Consider the following 19,344-nt stretch of genomic DNA (forward strand, 5'->3'; position numbering starts at 1 on the left):
TGCACTGTGATATTTGCTGAGGCAGATGCAGTCTTATCTATTCCTTTAGGAATGACAGCATGAAAAAATAATGCTCCAGCTCCAGTGTGCTGTTGTGACCCACTCAGGTTTTGCACATGCTTTTGAGGAGCACAAAGCAAGTCTCAATAAGCAGACTAGTTAGTCTGCTTAGTCTCAATAAGCCTTCCTTATTCTTTGGTTCTGTCACATCCAGATCTGTGTGGTAGCAGTTGTTTTTCTGAATATAGCTGAGACAGCAGGGCTCATGTCACACAGGCACAGGTACACCTGCTCCTGCTTCCTCTTTGGTGGTTGCTCTTGATCAGCCTTGCTTTGCAAATTAAAAGCAATGTGGCAGAGATTAGCTATTTTAGCAGTCACTCATCTGCTCTCATCAAATCAGACTGGACTTGTAGAAGTAGAGCTGGTCACCAGCCAATTCAATTCCTCACTTCTACCTTCTCACCTGACGCAAACTGAAGCTTTGCAGATAGCCTACTAACAGTGTTCTCAAGAAATCTGGCTTAATTTCCTTTATACTTCCTATTTTTGGTTTCGTCTGGTTTGGGTTTGGCAGGGCAGGATTTTTTGGAGGAAAGGAGGTTTGGTTTTCTGGGTTTTTTGGAGGCGAGATGTGGATAAAATAAGTTGATTGAAGAACTTGAAGGAAAAGGTTAGGATAAAGACTTGCTTCAGGGATGAGACCTGATATTGAAGCCATCTGATGCTTTCACCCCTGAAAATGTGACTGCAAGAAGTTGTGACTGCAGTAGAAAGATTTGCCTGTTGTCCCATAGCAAAAGGCAAATATACAGCCAGTTCACCCCAAATCTTTCTAGTTGATAGATGTCATAGATTAAAGCAACTTAGATAAGTGGTTGTCAATAAGCAGGCTGTTAGCAAAATTTGCTTAAATAGGTCAGGGTTGAGTATAATTAGAAGTAATGGGGTGTGAGATAGCAAAGTGAAATACCAGCAAAATATCTGGAAAGCATTTTGAATCGTGAAGTGTGTTGGACTGTGAAACATTCTCTCCTAAGTGCTGAAATACATGCATATGTGTCCATCATTTATGTTCTGTGCTGTTTTGCCTTTCTAATGTGATATGTTAATCATGTATCTATGAAAATTATTGGGAAATCTTGGCAACCTTTATTTAACCCTAGCAATATATATCTCTAGTAGGGCAAGTAGTGAGCCAAATGCCATAGATTGGAAATAAGCAGATGGCAGCCCAGAAGGGCTCTGACGTTTGCTCAAATGTGGAGTAACAGGGTATCAAGCTGTGGGATGATAACACCTGGTTGCCTGTTAGCACTTTGTGTCAAGGCAAAACTTTGATCGTCCCAAAAATGGAGCAGTGCCTGCAACAGCCTTATCTGTGCCAAATGATGGCTGCTAATGCTTTATATCTTTATTTTCTCTTCAGATATTGATTTAATGGGAGACATTCTTGATTTTTCTATTAGTAGCAAAAAGTGCATGGCAAACTCCGCTCAGGCAATGAGGTGAAGCTGCACAGACATCTCCCATCCATTGCTGGATGTTGCCAGCAGTCTTGAATTCTCAGTTTTTTCTGACCCTCTGACACCATGGGAAGAAGAGACGTGCTCCTTTCTGTCTCTCTGACCCTGTTCATGGCCTTTTTATAGACTGCACAGCCAGGGAGCAGTTTGACAGCAACCCCCTGGTACTGCAGCTGCCTTAAAGCAGATGGTCTGCATTCTCCCTTCCCCAGCAGACATCTAAATTCAGTGTGCTCCTGGGCTCCTCCCAGTGCGTAGCCTGGCCGATGATAGCTGCCTTAGAGGCAGCCCTTTCCCTGCCTGTCATGGCTTTCACCTGACCCAGACCATATCTGTAACCTCAGTGTATCATCTTGTGGCCCTGCAGACAATATTCAGGCGACTGGATTCTGCTCACCATATGGGATTTGTATCCAGGCCCACACAGGGTATTCATGAAGGTGTCCATGAGTGTGCTGGGTGAGAAAACAGTCTGTGACCTCTTGGAGCTGGCTGGCATGTTGATCCCTAAGGCGAGTCATAGCACTTTGCAAGTGCTGCTACTTTTACTGACTAAAGCTGTGATAAAATTGGGTAAAAGGCATGTGTCTAGTGACATCTGATATGGCAGCCTTCTGGGATTCTACCTGTGGACAAAGGAGGATATTTTCTATTTGGTCAGTTCCCAAGGATGTCTCAAGCATGTAGGATATCTTAAAGGTCATTCTCTGTTTAGAAAATTAATCTCATCCTGGTTATCCACTGGCAACAGAGGGAGTTTGAGGACTTATCTCAAATGCCAATATCTACATTTAGACATTTAACGTAGGTGTCTTAACCCTGAACTGAATGCCACCCACAGTTTTACTCTCCCAAATGAAGTAGTCTAAAGACATGAGATTGCCTAAAGGAAAAACTTGCCAAAAACTTGCCAGTAAATGATTGTCAAATATATACAGCACTTTGACACAGCTCTCATCCAAACAGTTGGTTGCTTTTCAGAAATAAACGAGAGTATACTTTTAGGGTCCACTGCTACTGGGTGTAATTCTCAATTCTATGTGATTTACCATATTCCAATGGACACATTCTGTTGCATGATCCACTGCCCATCTCTTGTTGTTTTTATGCTACAGTTTCTTTTCTATCCAGGTCCCATAAGTTATTGAGCCACTGCTAAAAATGGTAGACATTTTTCACTCTTACTGATATCTGTAAAATGCAGGATCCAGATACTCTTGTTCAGTCAAACTGAGTAATTGTTTCTGAGAAGAGTTTTATTAACCGCTGGTATTTCTACCTTGAAGTTGACCTTAGGTTTTGAGACAATTAGCTTGATTAAGTTCTCACTGACATGCCACTGTGCAATGAGCTTTGGAACTACTCTGTAAAGGCAATGTCTAAATTATACTACCCTTGAATTAGTCCCATTTGTCTTAGTATTAAAGTAAATGAGTGTGATTAGTCTAGAAACAGTTCTACTTCTGGAAAACAAATAGCTTGTTTTACCATGAGAATTGTTACTGTGAACAATATTAAAACCTCAGTCAGCTTCTCCTTACACAGCCAGCAGTAAGTGTGCACTCAAGCACATTATGTACCAATGGCAATTTAATTTTCCCCCTTGTTCTAAGCAGTGACTGTAGAGTACTGAGGGACCCATATTTCAGTAACATTCTATCCCTGATATCTGACAGTCTGAAGTTTTTGCTGCTGTAAGAAAAAAATCACTTTGAACATTTTGATTCTTAATCATTCCTAAAAGGACTCTTCTTTCTAGTCACAAAACTTAATTTTAAATTGAATTCTTTTCAGTTGTTTGTCTGACTTTTCTCCTCAGACCACTGGTAAAAGAGTATCTAGTATCAACTCTTTTTATGATGGATGGTATCATGTTAACAGTTCCTGATTATTTGTTAAGGGTTATTGCATGTCTGAAGCTGTAACTCCCAATGGAAAGAATGCCATAATTTTAGATTTCCTTGAATAGAAACTGCTGGTGTTTGTAGTGCCCAGAAGATCAGGGCACTGGCTCACTTCAGCAGTGAGCAGTGTCCAGCACAGCTGGCTGTGGGTGGCCTGGCAGGTAGTGTGAGCCCTGGGGAGCAGCATGGACCACAGGCAGCAGTGGAGGTCCCTGTGAGGACACAGCTTCAGTGGCAGGGAAGCAATGGCTGGAAGGGATGTTGCTCTAAGAACATATGTTAAGCTGTTCTTTCAGAAAAGATGTTACTGTCAGACTAGAATAACCTGTTGCTTATTTAGTTAATGCATCCCCTGTGCATGGAATTTCTAACAGAGTCGTCGTTAGATTTCCAGCACTGTTTTTGATTCCATGCATCTGCTAGAATATCAACTGTAAGTAATTTTAGACTGAAAATTAGTATTTTAAACAGTGTATTTTGCAATGATACTCTAGCAGATGCATGGAGACAATAAAATAATTACTTTCAAACCAGAACATCAGCACTGGTTACTAGAAGTACATAGCCTTGTTACTAGCCGCTGGTTTTATCTTTGGGTTATGCTCAGCTTTGTATATACTCTCATCTTTGGAAGAAAAAACTGAATTGCAATGGAAGGTCCATCACTAGCACCTGAGTTTGAACAGATTCCTACACTCAGTGTGTAACTGCAGTGTCAGCATGCTGGGGATCACAGAGAGTGTAGGATACACCTGCACAATGAGGAATAATGTTCACAGCTACCACATATCTATTTGAAGCTCAACTTCTTTGTGTAGCTTGGGGTCAGTTTCATCTCTCAGACAACCAGTTTCAAGGAAAAGTAGGTTGCCTTGCCAGTTACAGTGAATTGTACACATATACCCCTAGAATAACTGTGATCTTCTTTAATATCTCAGGACATTTAATGAGATTTCTAGTAGCTAGACGTGGTTTGATATGTTGTTATATAGAACAGCATCTGAAATGGAAAATGTGCCTCAACTCATGGTGCACTCCCTTACATGGCAGTATTTGTATTCTTACTTAAAAGGGTATTAGAGTAAAAAATAAATTTCCTGCAAAGGGACACCTTTCCAAAATAAATTTGTCTCATAATCTGCATTATTGCTGGCATAACTAGCATTATTGCTGTATCTGGCTTACAATAGTGACATACACCTGCATATCAGGAGACTTCCTGATATTTCCAATCAGGGTAGGGTCTGTCTTCCTTTTTTCTTGGGGTAGGGTCCAGTCAGGGTAGGGTCTTCCTGTCTTCCTTTGGACATTTGTATTCATTTGATTTTGACCAAAAGCAATTTCTTATTTTCAGGTATTTTCTTTTCAAAATGAACTTTCTGAACATCTTTGGTTCAGAGAATTCTTCAAATGCACATTCTCAGGCCTAGATTCATATCCGGCTGTGTCAGTCAAAAGAAAGAAATGGAGATTTGATTGAATTGCTTGCAGCAGGATTTTCCTTCTCTTTTTCTGCTAGCTCTAGAAACAGACCAAGACAAATACATTCCAACTTATGAAATTTAGTAGGCTGTCTAAATTTAGGTAAGTTGCATCGAGGTACAATTTAGGTATTAACCACATCCAGCACAACTGGATGTGGTTAACACCTAAAATGTTTACCTCTTATATTCACTAGTAAGAGACAGTTGTGGGTGTCATTCTCACTTGGGAAAAACAGTAAACAGTAAAAAACTTCTCTTTTTAGCCACCTGATAATTGCTTTTGTTTTGCCTTTTTGGAAGGAAGGAAGGAAGGAAGGAAGGAAGGAAGGAAGGAAAGGAAGGAAGGAAAGGAAGGAAGGAAGAAGGAAGGAAGGAAGGAAGGAAGGAAGGAAGGAAGGAAGGAAGGAAGGAAGGAAGGAAGGAAGGAAGGAAGGAAGGAAGGAAGGAAGGAAGGGAAGGAAGGAAGGAAGGAAGGAAGGAAGGAAGGAAGGAAGGAAGGGAGGGAAGGAAGGAAGGAAGGAAGGAAGGAAGGAAGGAAGGAAGGAAGGAAGGAAGGAAGTGGCGGAAGGAAGTGGCGGAAGGAAGGAAGGAAGTGGCGGAAGGAAGGAAGGAAGGAAGGAAGTGGCGGAAGGAAGGAAGGAAGGAAGGAAGGAAGGAAGGAAGGAAGGAAGGAAGGAAGGAAGGAAGGAAGGAAGGAAGGAAGGAAGGAAGGAAGGAAGGAAGGAAGGAAGGAAGGAAGGAAGGAAGGAAGGAAGGAAGGAAGGAAGGAAGGAAGGAAGGAAGGAAGGAAGGAAGGAAGGAAGGAAGGAAGGAAGGAAGGAAGGAAGGAAGGAAGGAAGGAAGGAAGGAAGGAAGGAAGGAAGGAAGGAAGGAAGGAAGGAAATGCTCATATTTATATTCCACCTATGTTATAAAATAAAATGGTGGTGGGTATATTTAGAACAAATTCTCCAATACAAAGTTCATGATGTTCACAGGGAACATTTGACATTCTTTACTACAAGGGGTCATGGAGTCAAAGACTTACTGACTACTAACAAACAGAGGCAAAGACCTGTGTGATACATCTAAGTAGAGAAAACTGACTAAAGCTCAAGCTCTGGGGAGGAAGATGATTACTGGAAGAAGAGAAGTTCTTATATATATGCATCATTGCAGAATTAGATGCATGCATTATGAGCTTTCTTTCGCTTTGCCCTTGAGACCAGTTATTCCACTATTGCGGGAAGCAGAGTACAAAAGGTTATTCTAATCTAGCTAAATTTGCAAATTACATGAGTGTTTATAGAATAATTTTGAAAAATGAATTTTTTTCCTTTTACCAGATTTTTTTTTTTGACTGAAAACCGCTGAGGAAAAAAAGAGCATGAGTTATCAGCAGAATAAAGGTTGATGATTATGATGTAGTCTTGAACAAGGTGTTTGTAGGTCTGGAACTTAATCAAGTAAAATATCCAAGCATGAAATGGAGAATTATTGAAATTATACAAAACAGAAAGGTCTGTCTTGGAGTAAAAAGTACACTTTGATCGCTCAAAAAAAGTGATGTGGCAAAGGAGTAGTGCAAACACAGGAGTCTGAAGGTTCAGTTCAGCTGACCACTTGGGGACATCTATTTCTAATTAATTGCCTGAGGCTGCCAGGGTTTGGGATGTGACATAAGAGCTAGAGGGGACCTGTTCCTTTTCAGGTGAGCAACTGGGGACAGATATGTGTCGGATCTCAAGATTTCAGTCCTGAGATGCTGAGCCTCCGAGACCAGCTTGGGGGTCTCGGGACTCCTGGAATGTTGCCAGAAGTGTCTGGTAGCTGGACTTTAACCCTGCACAGGAGACGACAAGGATGAGGGCTTCACAGGGTGAATGGTGAAGGGATTAGTTAATTAGAGAGTGAGACACAAGGTTTAGGATTTATGTACAGGGGGGTTTAGAGGAGTAAGATGGAGGAATTGGGGTGTGTCCTACCCTCCTTCTTCTTCCTCCTCTCCTCCATCTTCTTTGGCCACGGTGGCACCTTTCTATTGGTTATTACTAAGAGTACACCGAGTTATAAGAATAGATGGTATTGGGGAAAAATGATAAATATTGTATACGTCACAATGGGTATAAAGATAGGTGCCTGCCCCGGAGAGAGAGACAGTGTGCCCATGGCTGACTGCTGTGCAGATCTCTGTTCGGCTGAAAGAACATCTTTTAGATAAACAATTAATAAACATAAAACCAGAAAGAAGAACTGAAGCCTCTTCTCGTCTTTCGACACGCGGGCTGCCCCAAGGCCACCACGGGCCTTCCAGGCCCCTCAAACAGCCGAGATAAACCTGACAGATATGGATCCTGGGGTGTTTCAGGTGGCACCAACATGCAAGGAATAGGCCAGAGTTTTAAAGAAACATATTTATGCAGCCTGGCCAAATGAAGTCTGAAGAGGGATAGCTTTTTCTCCAACTGTGCTGGAAAAAGGATAATCCTGTCAGCAGTCCTTAACATCTGAACGTTATTCAGGACTGAGGCAATTGTCATGCTGGAGGAATGAGTCTCTGTCCACCACCACTCACAGGGCCAAGCAGGGGGATCCCAGCTATTTCTGACAAGGAGTCTGATCTTTACAGAGTCAGATTGTTGGTGTAAGTTGCCTGTGTGAGAGGCTGGATTTGGTGGCTCAGGAAGCCTTTTCCAGTTCAGGTTTTTCAGAACCAGGTAGCCATGCTGATTTTCGCTCAACCTGCCTTATGTCAGAGTTTAGATGAGGTACTTGTAGTAATCCTTAAGTTTGTGAATCTCTCATAACATCTGAGCTTCTTGATGGTTAAAATACTGTTTCAAAGGGTTTCTGATGATCAACTGTCATTTTCCTGAAATATTAATGTTACTTGCTGTTCTCTTCAGCTTTTATTTGGTTGTCTTGCCAAGGAGTATTCCTACAATGAGAATCCAAGTCAGGCTTGGTTGTGTTTAGGTGAACTTGTACACTCTGGCTTAAGATGAAGAAAGCATAACACAGGTGCTTCAAAATGAAGTTGTATACTTGCTATTTCCAGACATAAATCTGGATGATTATTTTTTAAAGTAGATGAGTAAAAACCTTGGCTCAAAGAGTGCAGAATTAATCTTCTGCCAGTTGAAAATATTGACAAGATGCATTTTGCACAGTGAAAGTTTTCTGTATCAATTATTTCCTATTTTCTTATCAGTCAAATGTATTTTTTCTGTGAATAAGATCCTGAAATTATTATATCTGGGAGCAGATTCATTATTGAGGAGAAGAGATATTATATAATCCTTCAGAAAGTTCATAAGGAAGTGTTGAGGAGATGGATTTGTTGTTCAGATTTTCAGGTGATCTATTTTTAAAGTTTTTGTGTTGTAATGCAGCGATGTACCTTCTTCTGACATTCTCCCACACAAGAATATACAAACTTCCTGAAGGGTGCTCAAAGTATTTGAGCTATTACCAGTCTCACATAATTGCTGCTGGGTCACAGATCTATAGAGCCCTGTAATAGACGTGTTTTTGTCAGCCAGGGAATCCACATGACAGATTTCTGGTGCCATCACTCCCTAGCAATGAGAGTTCTCTTACTGTTACTATTTATATTTTTCACTCTTGTTGTAATTTAGCCAGAGACTTTTAATCCTGAATTGTTATTTGGCATATGTAGAAATGACAATTTGGCCATGCAGGCAAATTTCTGGAAGGAACTGTTATTCTGGATTTTAGAAACCTTATATAATACCTTGTCAAGTTAATCATTAGGGCATGTTCTGTGCTATACATTTAAAGGTCCTGAGTGACATGAAACTGTCATTTTACGACTTCTGGCAAATAGGGCTTGTCACTTTGAAGTCTTTATTGCTACAAGGGCAGGAAGGGGTTAGTCATCACATAAGTGTACAACATCTTGAGGGAAAAAAATGCCATTATTTTTGTCAGGCTTTGGTCCAGATAGTAAATAAGTTTCACTGTTAGACAACTTAACCAACCAAATTATGCATTTGACTGATTTAAATCAAATTCTTTCCTTAGGGTTTATTACCAATGGGTGATCATCTTCTTATAGACTTGTATAAACACATTTTGTGTTGTCTAACTAACTGAATTGTGGAACATTCATTGCTATTGAGTTTAAATGTTTTGCTTTGATGTCAGTTTGATTTCAATTTAATTGAACATTATAATTCTTTTTACTTGAGTTTTTGGGTTACTATGGTAGGTGAGCTTAGATAATAAATTTTCCTGATTTTATTTTCATTCAGTCTTTTAGTAAACTTATTAAAATACACCAACTCAAGTGTCTCTAAGCAGTGTGAGGGCAGAACCACTAAGGATGTGGGTGGAAAAAGACCAATAAATTCCAAAACTTGAACAGTTTTCCCTAACTAGCCTTTATTTATTTTGGGTTTTTTTTAAGTTCAGCCTCTTTCAAGGGTCCCCACAAAATACACATACCACTCTGAGGGCAGCAGCCTGTACTAAAATGCTTATGTGAGGATATATGTATGAACACAAATCTCTTCAGAGCTGGCTCTCTATTGGTCCTAAATACTTGAAAAGTGTTTTAACTTATCCTCAGGCTGCCTTAGCTTGTATATCTGAAAATGGACCCACAGAGGAGTGTTTTTATTAGCAAGTCTTTACTAAAAGTATTTGGGCAGTCTGCCCAAACTCTCCGTTTTCTGGCCAAAGTACATGCTGCCTTGTACTTCATCATAGGAAGCATGAGAAGACATTTGGAAACATACCCAAGAACTTAGAAAAGTCACTGCTACTTGTAGCATAATTCCCACAAGTAATGTTCCTGTCCTATATTTCCCAACCTAATCTGCATCCTCTCTCCTCCTCAAGTGCACCTGCTCAGTCAGACCCTTTCTGCCCACCTCTTTTCTCAACTGATTGTGTACAGGTTTGTTCTCCCATCCTCTTCTCATTTGGAGAAAGACCACCCACCCTTTCCATGAGCAGGGACAGCCCACTCCCCGTGTCCCCTGGGAAATGTTGCCGTGCTGTGTGGCTGCTGCAGGATCACATCCACAGAGCATTGGGTCAGTGCTACTGTTGGAAATGCTGGAAGGCAGCCTTCTGTGTAGCCAGATGACACTGAAGTACTTTTATCTTGAAAACTGTTTTGGAGAGCTCCTTGAATTTACCCAGGAGGATAACACCAGCCAAGGAGACAGGAAGGTCAACTCAACTGGATGTTGCAGTCACTCATTAAGATCATTATCTGTGTTATTGCTTTCCCTGTCCTTCCCACCCTAAACTGGCTGCCTACTGCGTGTAGGCTGGACTCACATCTTTCATGCTCCATCATTTCAAAGAACAAGTTCATATCAGTCAGGGGCAAGCAGTTTTTCTCTCCTTTGCTCTGGTAGCAGGTTTAAACACGTCACTATTTCCCTCTGGGCAAGTACAAATAAAAGTTCAAGCTTCAAGGTCATTCCCACGGATCCCTGAGGACATTTGCATACTGCTAGCCATCAGCAAGAGGTAACCATGCATCTTGTATTTTTCTGAAGAGTGCCTTTTTCTTGTTTAAATAAACTGGGAAGATGAACTAACTTAATATTGTCATCTAATGATACTTCTGTGACCTAATAACGCTCTTTTTTTTCCTCACGAGTGAGCAATGAGATTTTTGCCCACAGGGTATATGAAATTAAGCTTAGTTTTAAGTGTATTTGAAGAATCAAGTTCTTGAATATCTCTTTTTTTAAGAAATATGCAGATTTGCAATACTGTATGCTTGACCCCAAATCATCCTACCCCTTTCAGATCCGGTAATAATTTCTAATGTCTCTCAATGGTCTTTTATTTCTATTTTGATATTTCTCAAACTCCAGTCTGATATTAGTCTTGTAGACTTTAAAGGTCACTGTTATAAGAATCTATCATTCTCAACTAAGATTTGGTGTAACATCAGCCCTAGAAGGTAAAAGTTTCCTCCCATTTATCATTAAGTAAACTTATAGACCATCTTTATGCTATATATGAAGTACCATACTTTAACCCCCTCCCCCCAAACAATGCTATGAAATTGCATCCTCTCTTTTACAAAAAAAACCCATCAAAGTAAGTAGTCTGTGTCACCTCATGGAAGATTTACACATTCAGTGTCTCAGACTCAGACTTTCCTAGGTTTTGATCTCTTAAGATGCTGATATAAAATGCTGGTGGTGTTTAATCCACCACATAACCATTGTACCTTAGATGCTTAAATTTGTTCTTTGTAGCTGATGTCCTGCCCTCCTGACTGTGAAGCCAGAACACCTGTAAGCAGATGACATGGCAACCTGCTTCCCATCATCCACTACAGCTGTATACTAGGTCATGTTCTTTGCTTTACTGAAACTTTGATTATAGGGTATTTTAGACCAGAGCAAAACTGAGAGGTTTAGCTCTTTTCCAAATTAACAGCCTTATAGGGAACGTGCACCATACTGAGTTATTCAGTTTATGTCCTGCATGTGTGAATCAGTGTTGAATTTTGAATTTCAAATTGCTACTTTTGCTGTTGTTAGCTTTCAAATCTTAACTGTAGTTCTAACAATGAAAAATTACTTTCAGGTAAGGACCCTACATACTGTATTTTGCCAGCTACAACAGTTATAAAACAAACAGTGCTAGAAGGCAGGCACGAGCAGTGAAACTCCATCACCTGCAGCCAAAGTTGTTCGAGCAGTCCCTGGAATCAACCCAACTGCTGGCTCAATATAATTCTAGCTTCCTACACACTTTCCAGGCACAGTGTAGGAGTTAGCCTGGCCCCAAATTATCCCCAGAAGACAGTTCTCATTCAGCTGACCTGTTTTGGGGTGAAGTATGTTTAACAGTATGGACACAGCCTATCCAGTTGACCCCAGTGCTAGAGAATGTTAAAGTTGCTGTTCAGACATTTGGTTATAAGGCAGTATCTCGACTAATGCTGGGTTCAGAAATCAAAGACTTATTTGCATTTCTTTTGTTCTTAAAATGAAACAGTCTGTTCTGGTGACTGACAGAGAAGGAACTTTATGCTTCATTTGGACTGGGATTTATCAGAGCTAGTCTTACTTTCCAAAATTCTCTTTGAACATCTTTTTTACTGTGTATCGTATAGCGTTCTGTGTCAGATTAAAGCTGGTATGTCACAGATCTATTTTAGAAGGAAAAATGTCATACTTTCATGAACCTAAAAATTGTCAGAAAATTTCCTTTGCCATGAAAAGTGCATATAAAATAGTTTCAGAAGATCAGAGAAATCAGCACGTTATTCACTTGTCATAAATGTTCTGGTTCTGAGCAGGGTGATGCCATAGTTACATGTGAAGTTTCACTTTTGCTTTTTTTTTTAATGCAAATAGTCTGAAAAACAAACTCATGAGCAGAATCAGAAGTGTGCTTTGATTATATAGAAGAAGCTATATAGGATAATGCTATATTTATCTATTTATATATACTGTAATGCTATAGTAAGTGTAACAGTGATCAGTGTTGGAAATACAATGTCTTTAGAAGGGTTCTGTCAGTGAGGATTTCAGAAGCTGCACATGTGGATACTAACAAGCGCATCTTTATCCCTCCCACTTCCCATCTGCTGAAGGAAATGTGTCCTCACTGGGGTCTCTCTCTGTCTCTGGAAGGTTTGCAGTACATCTGTGAGCAGTGATACAAGTGGCTTGTCACTGAGGCCCTTGGTGCCTGCTGGTGGCTCACTCCAATTTCCCTCTCACACCTGGTTTTGGGGTAGGGGGCAGCAAGCAAAGGAAGTGCAAGTCAGGGTCCTCTGGAAAAATAGGGAGGATATGATCATATATGTAAAGGAAGCAAATATGATCGAATAAATGCCAAGGAAATGTGATTGCAGTTTTTGTTGAGCTTTGATGGGGAAATATCTGTGTGTCTGTGGTTATAATATGCATGTATATGTACATATACACAATGATATGGCAGCAGAAAAAAAAGTCCTATTGTTTATTTAGGACTATCAAAATTAATAACATCAACTTTTCTAAGGACATATGCAATTATTAAATAATGATAGAGTGGAAATGGTAAAGGTTTGCAAAGAAGGTGGAATGTTACCATTCCTCCATGAAAAACAACATATGAAAGAAACAGTCCCATGTAATTTGAAATAGTGGTCTGTAGCAGGTGCAAACAAAACTGACTGTTAAGAAAAAAATGTTTTCTCTTTGTAATCACTATTCTATCAAAGTATTATGATTTCCTTTTTTTATCTCTTTCTCCTGCTCAGGTGCTGCTGATATTTCCATTGCACAGCAGGAAGCACCATATAAAGTTATTTTGTCTTCATTTCTTCTCTGAAGTGTTTTTGTTATGAGTCAGGTATATGAACTCTGTAGAAACTATAATTACACTTTTCCTAAGTTTGTACCATAACTTTTTTTCTTTCATTCTTCTTGCACTGGCCCTGTGTTTTTGACCTCCTGTTTCTTTAGACTTCTTCCTGCAGAGATGTTCAAAGCAATTGGAAACTTTTGTAGTGCTGCTGGTTTGTTTCTAGGTCTTACAGCTCCATGTAAATGTCATACACATGCATTTATATGTGACAGCACAGTAACAGCTGTTACACAATACTATCTACCTGTAGATAAAATGATAAACAGGTTTTTTTTGTAAACACCCATGGAACTATTATCTTTGATGTTCGTATCACCCTCCAGGACCATCCTGTATCAGCAATCAATCTCTACTTTCTAATTGCATGTAAACATAGACTTTTACTTAAAACTAAACCTTATTTATGGGTAATTATTTTCAAGAATTGGTTCAGGCAACAAATAGAGATTAGTGGGGGACAGCTATTTAAAAGAATGAAAATGTCTGTTTAATACCTAACTAAATTTAGATCTACTTCTCAAGAATCATGAAAAGCTAAACAAAAGAAGTTCCAACAAGTATTTTCCTTATGGCTTACAGTGAAGAAACAAAAGATCTTCATCAGACTTAAAATAAAAACAAAGAAACAATAAACCCCCAAATCATTCTTATTAAATCATGATAGATCCCATCTGTAGGTGAGTGTTCTCTTATTCTAGAATAAACATTTCTGATGCCCAGTTTCATTGATAGAAGTTTATTCATGGTTTTTCTCACAATAAATGTGGAGACAATGATCTTTTTATTCATGTGCTTTTAAGAGAGAGAAGCCTTTAGCATTAACCCCCCAGTTGCAGTCCCTCTGTTTTCTTCAAGGGTCTTGGGAACTCTGTATATATTAAAAAACTAGATAATGTGTGTACATTGTTGTGGGTTAACTTGACATCTGCCTGACAGATATGAAATAGAGCCTGTGTTGAAACCTAAGTCTTTGTCAGGTGGCAGCTGGAGTCAGGCAGGACATCCTTCCACATCCAGCACCCAATCTACCTGAGTTTGGGAACATGGGTATGAAACTCAAAGTGTCCGTGGCTATCCATGCAGTATGGCAGTCCACCTTTCTTACAGATACCTCCTTGTGAACTATATTTATGTCTCTTAATTTGGATCTGAACATAAAAATTTTCGCCTCCTTGAATTGAACTTGCAGTTTTGAAATGAAAGAATGAAAAGCAAAGAGATAAAATACAGTGCATTAAGAACATGATATCTGTTCCAGGGATACAGAACTGTGCAATGGATATGAGCTTTATTTTACTTAGAGTGAGATTAACAGAACATAATCCACAGGCTCGCAACCTCTAGTAGTCCAGACTGTAGGCTGATACCATTCTGTAGGGAGAACTGGGAAACATCTTGCAAAGGTTGGCAATTCCTCAGCTCCTGTATATGGATGTGGCAGAGAGTTCTCTCTCCCATATCTTCTTTACCTTTTCCTGCCTAGGTCAAGCCATGTTGATCTGCTCTTGAAAACAAAGAAAACAACTTAGTAACAGCCTTTACATATTTCTCATTGCACTGCTTAAGAAAATAGGGAGTGGATTTATTACTATGTTCCTCACAGTGTTAAGTGACTTTTTTTTTGACGAATGAAAACCTCACAATAATAAAAATATGTATTATAGCTTGCTATAGAATCTCAACAGAGATTTTATTTTAATGACTGAAGAAAGTGGAGGAAAAAGCAGTGGGTAATGCAGCTTGCATTATCAGCTGAGAAAATGACAAGAAGCTACAGTTCTTTCTTTAATAAGGTGTTCAATCTCCAATTGAAATGCTGAGGGAAATGTTTTTTTGTGGACCTTGCTCTTTGAGGTCAGTTTTTTTCTCTTCCCTCTTTCCTCTTTCCCCCTTTTTTTTCCCTTGTTTTTTCCCAGGTGGAAGATAGAACCAGAAGAAAATAACTTTTTAGAAGGAATTTTTTTTTGCAAAGTTCTCTAATAAAGTATATAGAATAAAAGCATAGATATTATATGCTTTACTATATGTAAGACTTTAGAGTGGTTTTATTGCTGCTATGTTTCAGTATTAATTCTAGTTTAGAACTTAGTAGTTCAGAATGAAAACTGTGACTCTTATCTACCAGTTCTTGGAAATTTATCTCCTATGCATATTGGTTTTCCTTTTAGGTTCTGAGTTTTAATTTATAAGTTAGTGAGCTCTGGTTAGAAAAACATTTTGTGTGAATGTTTTTCTAGTAGCATATGAGATTGAATCAAAATCTTAGTAGGGAAGCTCATCACTGAACTGTGCAGTCTGTGCCTGTCATAGAAAAGTCAGGATATTTGAGCAGGACTAGAAAGATGTAAAAGCTATATTGTCCACACACAGTCCTTAAGCAACACATAGGTTTTTGTAGGATGTCAGAGGAGATCTCTCCATTGGAATTACCTTTTACCCAATCCAAGTTAATTTCAGTGCAGTTTTTGAATTGCCTTTCCTTGTGGCCCATAAATTCTACATTCTTTATGTCCATTAGCAGTGATCCATTCTTTTCCCCAGGCTCTGTTAATCTCTCCCTAGGTCTGAGACAGCACTTGGACGATAGTACCACCTTTAACTTATCTCAAGTCCCTGCACTAGTGGTTTATCTTGCAGTCCAAGTTCAAGTTACCCACAGAGGCATATTTGAGAGGTAGAGGGAGGTTTTGGTGATCATTGGTGGTCATAGATGCCATCTTTCCCATAACTTGGGGTGATCTTTTTTTGACCATTCATATGTGTATGAGCAGTTGCTTCTCTATACAGTTTGCTGCACTGGGAATTTTTTGTCTGGATGCACCTACCAGGATGTGCTAACCAGATCTCTCCTCTGTCAGATTTGGGGTGGTTGCCATCCTGTCACTCCATTCTGTGCTTTTTCCCATGGCAAGTCTTTCTGTGGACTTTACAGTGTTTGAGACAGGCAACTGTGCTCTTAAAGTCCTTGCAGAACTGAATGAAGGGATTAAGGATGAAGTGGACCAACACTTCTGGTGGTAAACTATGTTGTACCATATAATTTCTTGTTTGCCACAGATTTATAAAAAGCAAATAAGCAAATGGTATTCTGGCAGATATGCTTTTACTTGGTAAGTTACAAATAAGCAGTATTTTGGCTTCCACTTTTGCTTACATGTTCTATTGATAAAAAATGTTTCAACATCACTTTCTAGTATGAGTTTTAAATATGTACATACAGCAAATATTAATTTGGTGCACCATACCCCAAGCTCAATTACTGATTTTATCTTCATTTTCATGTTGCAGAGACAAAGTATTAGAATGGCATAAAATATGGCCCAGTTCTACTACAAAAGAAGCGTCAATGCTCCCTACAGAGATCGAATCCCTCTTCGCATCGTGCGGGCAGAATCCGAACTGTCCCATTCAGAGAAGGCCTACCTGAATGCCGTGGAGAAAGGAGATTACGCCAGTGTAAAGAAAGCCTTGGAGGAGGCAGAAATTTATTTCAAGATCAATATTAACTGCATTGATCCCCTGGGAAGAACTGCACTCCTAATTGCAATTGAAAATGAGAACCTTGAGCTCATTGAGCTGCTCTTAAGTTTTAACGTGTATGTGGGAGATGCTCTGTTGCATGCCATACGGAAGGAGGTGGTTGGAGCCGTGGAGCTGCTGTTGAATCACAAGAAACCCAGTGGAGAGAAGCAGGTATGTGCAGGGTTTTCTGAGTTTATAATCTGGTCTAATGTAAAGGGAAGAATTGTGCAAAGGGGGTAAGAGAAAGAAAAACAAAACATCATCCTGGCACACAATACTTAAAATCAGAAAATCAATTCATTTGATGCTGAATGCATTGTATTCATCTATGTTTATGCATCATACAGTTAAAAATTGTTTTGAGTCAGAAGGACCTTCAAGTCTAGTTCCAACATCCTGCCATGGGCAGAGATATCTTTCCTTAAACAAGGTTGCTCAAAGCTCCATCCAACCTGACCTTGAACACTTCCAGGGACCTGAACTTTTCTGGGTAGCCTTATCCTGTGTCTCACCATCCTAAATGTAAAAAATGTCCTCCTTCTGTCCATTCTAAACCTACCCTCTTTGAGTTTAAAACTATTGCCTTTTTTCTTGTCACTACAGGCCTAGGTTAAAAGTCTCTCTTTGTCTTTCCCATAACTCCCCTGTGTATAATCATAATATTATTCCTGCAGATATGGCTGGGAAATCTTTAATCATTCAAAGAATCAAATAATTCCAAAGAGAATAGTAGAGTTAATATGTAGTCCCTTTGATTTAATTATGAAACTCCCATAAAAGTCAATGAATGTTTAAGCCCATCCATGTAGAGGTCATCGTATCCCAACTCAGAAAGGCAAAACTGGTGGACACGACCCAGTTGATCAGAACTTCAGTCCTGTCTCAAGTAGTCATCCATCCTATGAAGTACAGCTAAAAAAGTGCAAACATCTCTCCCTTTCTCCCTGTCTTTTCTCAAAGGAAAAAAAACATTGCATATAGTTTCATTCATGATCTGATACCTATTCTGCTTTCCCTTGAGCTGCTTTGAGACATCTCTGGGAAGTATCTAGCCTCTTGCAAATCTTTCTCATTTTAAGAAACTAGTGGAGACAGGATAACATAGCCCATGAGTTCTGATATTCCTATGACTCTTCTAGGAAGAAAAACCTTAAAAGTAGTTATACTATTGTACTCTGTTTTTATCAATTTCAGCTTTCTTGTGTTATAGGTACTCTATTAATGTATTTCAATGAATAGTATGTTGAAATTATTACAGCCCTTTTACACATAATGCATATAATATACTTAAATTACAGTATAATATACTTGCCATGGATAATTGCAGATAATAGGCAAAAAGTATAATTTTTGCTGATAAAATAGCATTAATTCTATGCTCCTTTGTTATGGAAAGAAAGATACTAGGTACTCCTGCAAATGTGTGTGCCTGCCTTTTCTTCTAGATAGTAAATGCAGAGCTCCTGTAAAATGACAACAGATTTATGTCAGAGAAAGGGAAGAAAACTATATTCACATGATGTTTGTCTTATTTCTTGATTCCTGTACTGATAGTGCAGATGAGGATACAGCGCATGGGAATTTCTCAGTGCTGTGTATGAGGAGCCTGAAGGATCATCCCAAACCAGTTAAAACCCCTGTGTGTCCATTATGCAGCCTCTACAGTGGAAGGTGCCATTGACAGGGTAGAGTTCATGCCATTTGATGGTAGCCATCCAAAGGTGTGTGTGTAATAATATACTGATGATCCCACTGGTTCATTTTTAGGAACATGGCATGCTGAAGAGGATGTAAATGCCAATGGCATTTTTGCAGTAATGCCACAATGAATTTGGTATAATAAAAAAGTACCTTTTGGCTGAGGTCAACCCTTTTTTTGCTGATTTTTTTTTCTTTGGTCCCTGATGAAAAGTTTTATTTCTGCAGAAGACAGTTAATAATAGAAAGAAAAACACCTTGCTAAATACTTCCAAGCACAAGAAACAGTTTCCCAAATGTTTAATTAGTGAAAAAGTTATGAACATTGAATTTCTGGAAAAAACCTGATATGATTCACAAGTAAATGAATTAGCTCTCACTATTTTTTTCTTTATATTCATGAGATAATATCCTATGTATGATGCATAGCTAATTTCAGCTTCAGTTCATACAAAAATGTAGCTATATTTGTAAAACGAAATAATTTTAAGCATAGAATTCATTATATAATTCAAGTTCTCATTGTCAATGTCAGAAATCTAGAAGAAAATGTCCTCTGTATCAACAGAAAGCTAAAATTCTTCAGGACTGCTGAAATGTATCTTTTAAAAGAACTGGTTATCCTCCAAACTTTAATGCTTTAAACATTTTAAGCATTGCAAAAAAAAGGGGGGAAATGTAACAATGTGTTAATTCTGACCAGGAATCAATTCATTTAGTTAAAGTAATCTGGTTTTGCATTTTTAGAAAAGTTTTATAATCAACATCTCCAAATTAGAGATGCCACTGATATCTAATTTACACTTTCTTCTAAAAGAAACAACAAAAAAAAAAAAAAGAAGAAAAACCAAACAAAAAACCCACCATAACAAA

At 38.9% G+C, this 19,344-nt stretch overlaps 1 protein-coding gene across 2 annotated transcripts in view; it reads left to right on the forward strand.

Annotated features, from left to right (window-relative positions):
• TRPC4 (transient receptor potential cation channel subfamily C member 4) overlaps window positions 1–19,344 on the forward strand; it is a 131,726-nt gene that overhangs the window by 34,606 nt on the left and 77,776 nt on the right. For both annotated transcript variants that reach the window (XM_064715684.1, XM_064715676.1), the window contains one exon: window positions 16,540–16,944. In XM_064715684.1, the coding sequence (XP_064571754.1) occupies window positions 16,567–16,944 (378 nt within the window). In that variant the 5' untranslated portion in view covers window positions 16,540–16,566. The remainder of the gene's footprint in view (window positions 1–16,539; window positions 16,945–19,344) is intronic.

The sequence above is a fragment of the Zonotrichia leucophrys genome, chromosome 1, assembly GCF_028769735.1.
Source record: "Zonotrichia leucophrys gambelii isolate GWCS_2022_RI chromosome 1, RI_Zleu_2.0, whole genome shotgun sequence".
In the NCBI taxonomy this organism is placed as follows: Eukaryota; Metazoa; Chordata; class Aves; order Passeriformes; family Passerellidae; genus Zonotrichia; species Zonotrichia leucophrys.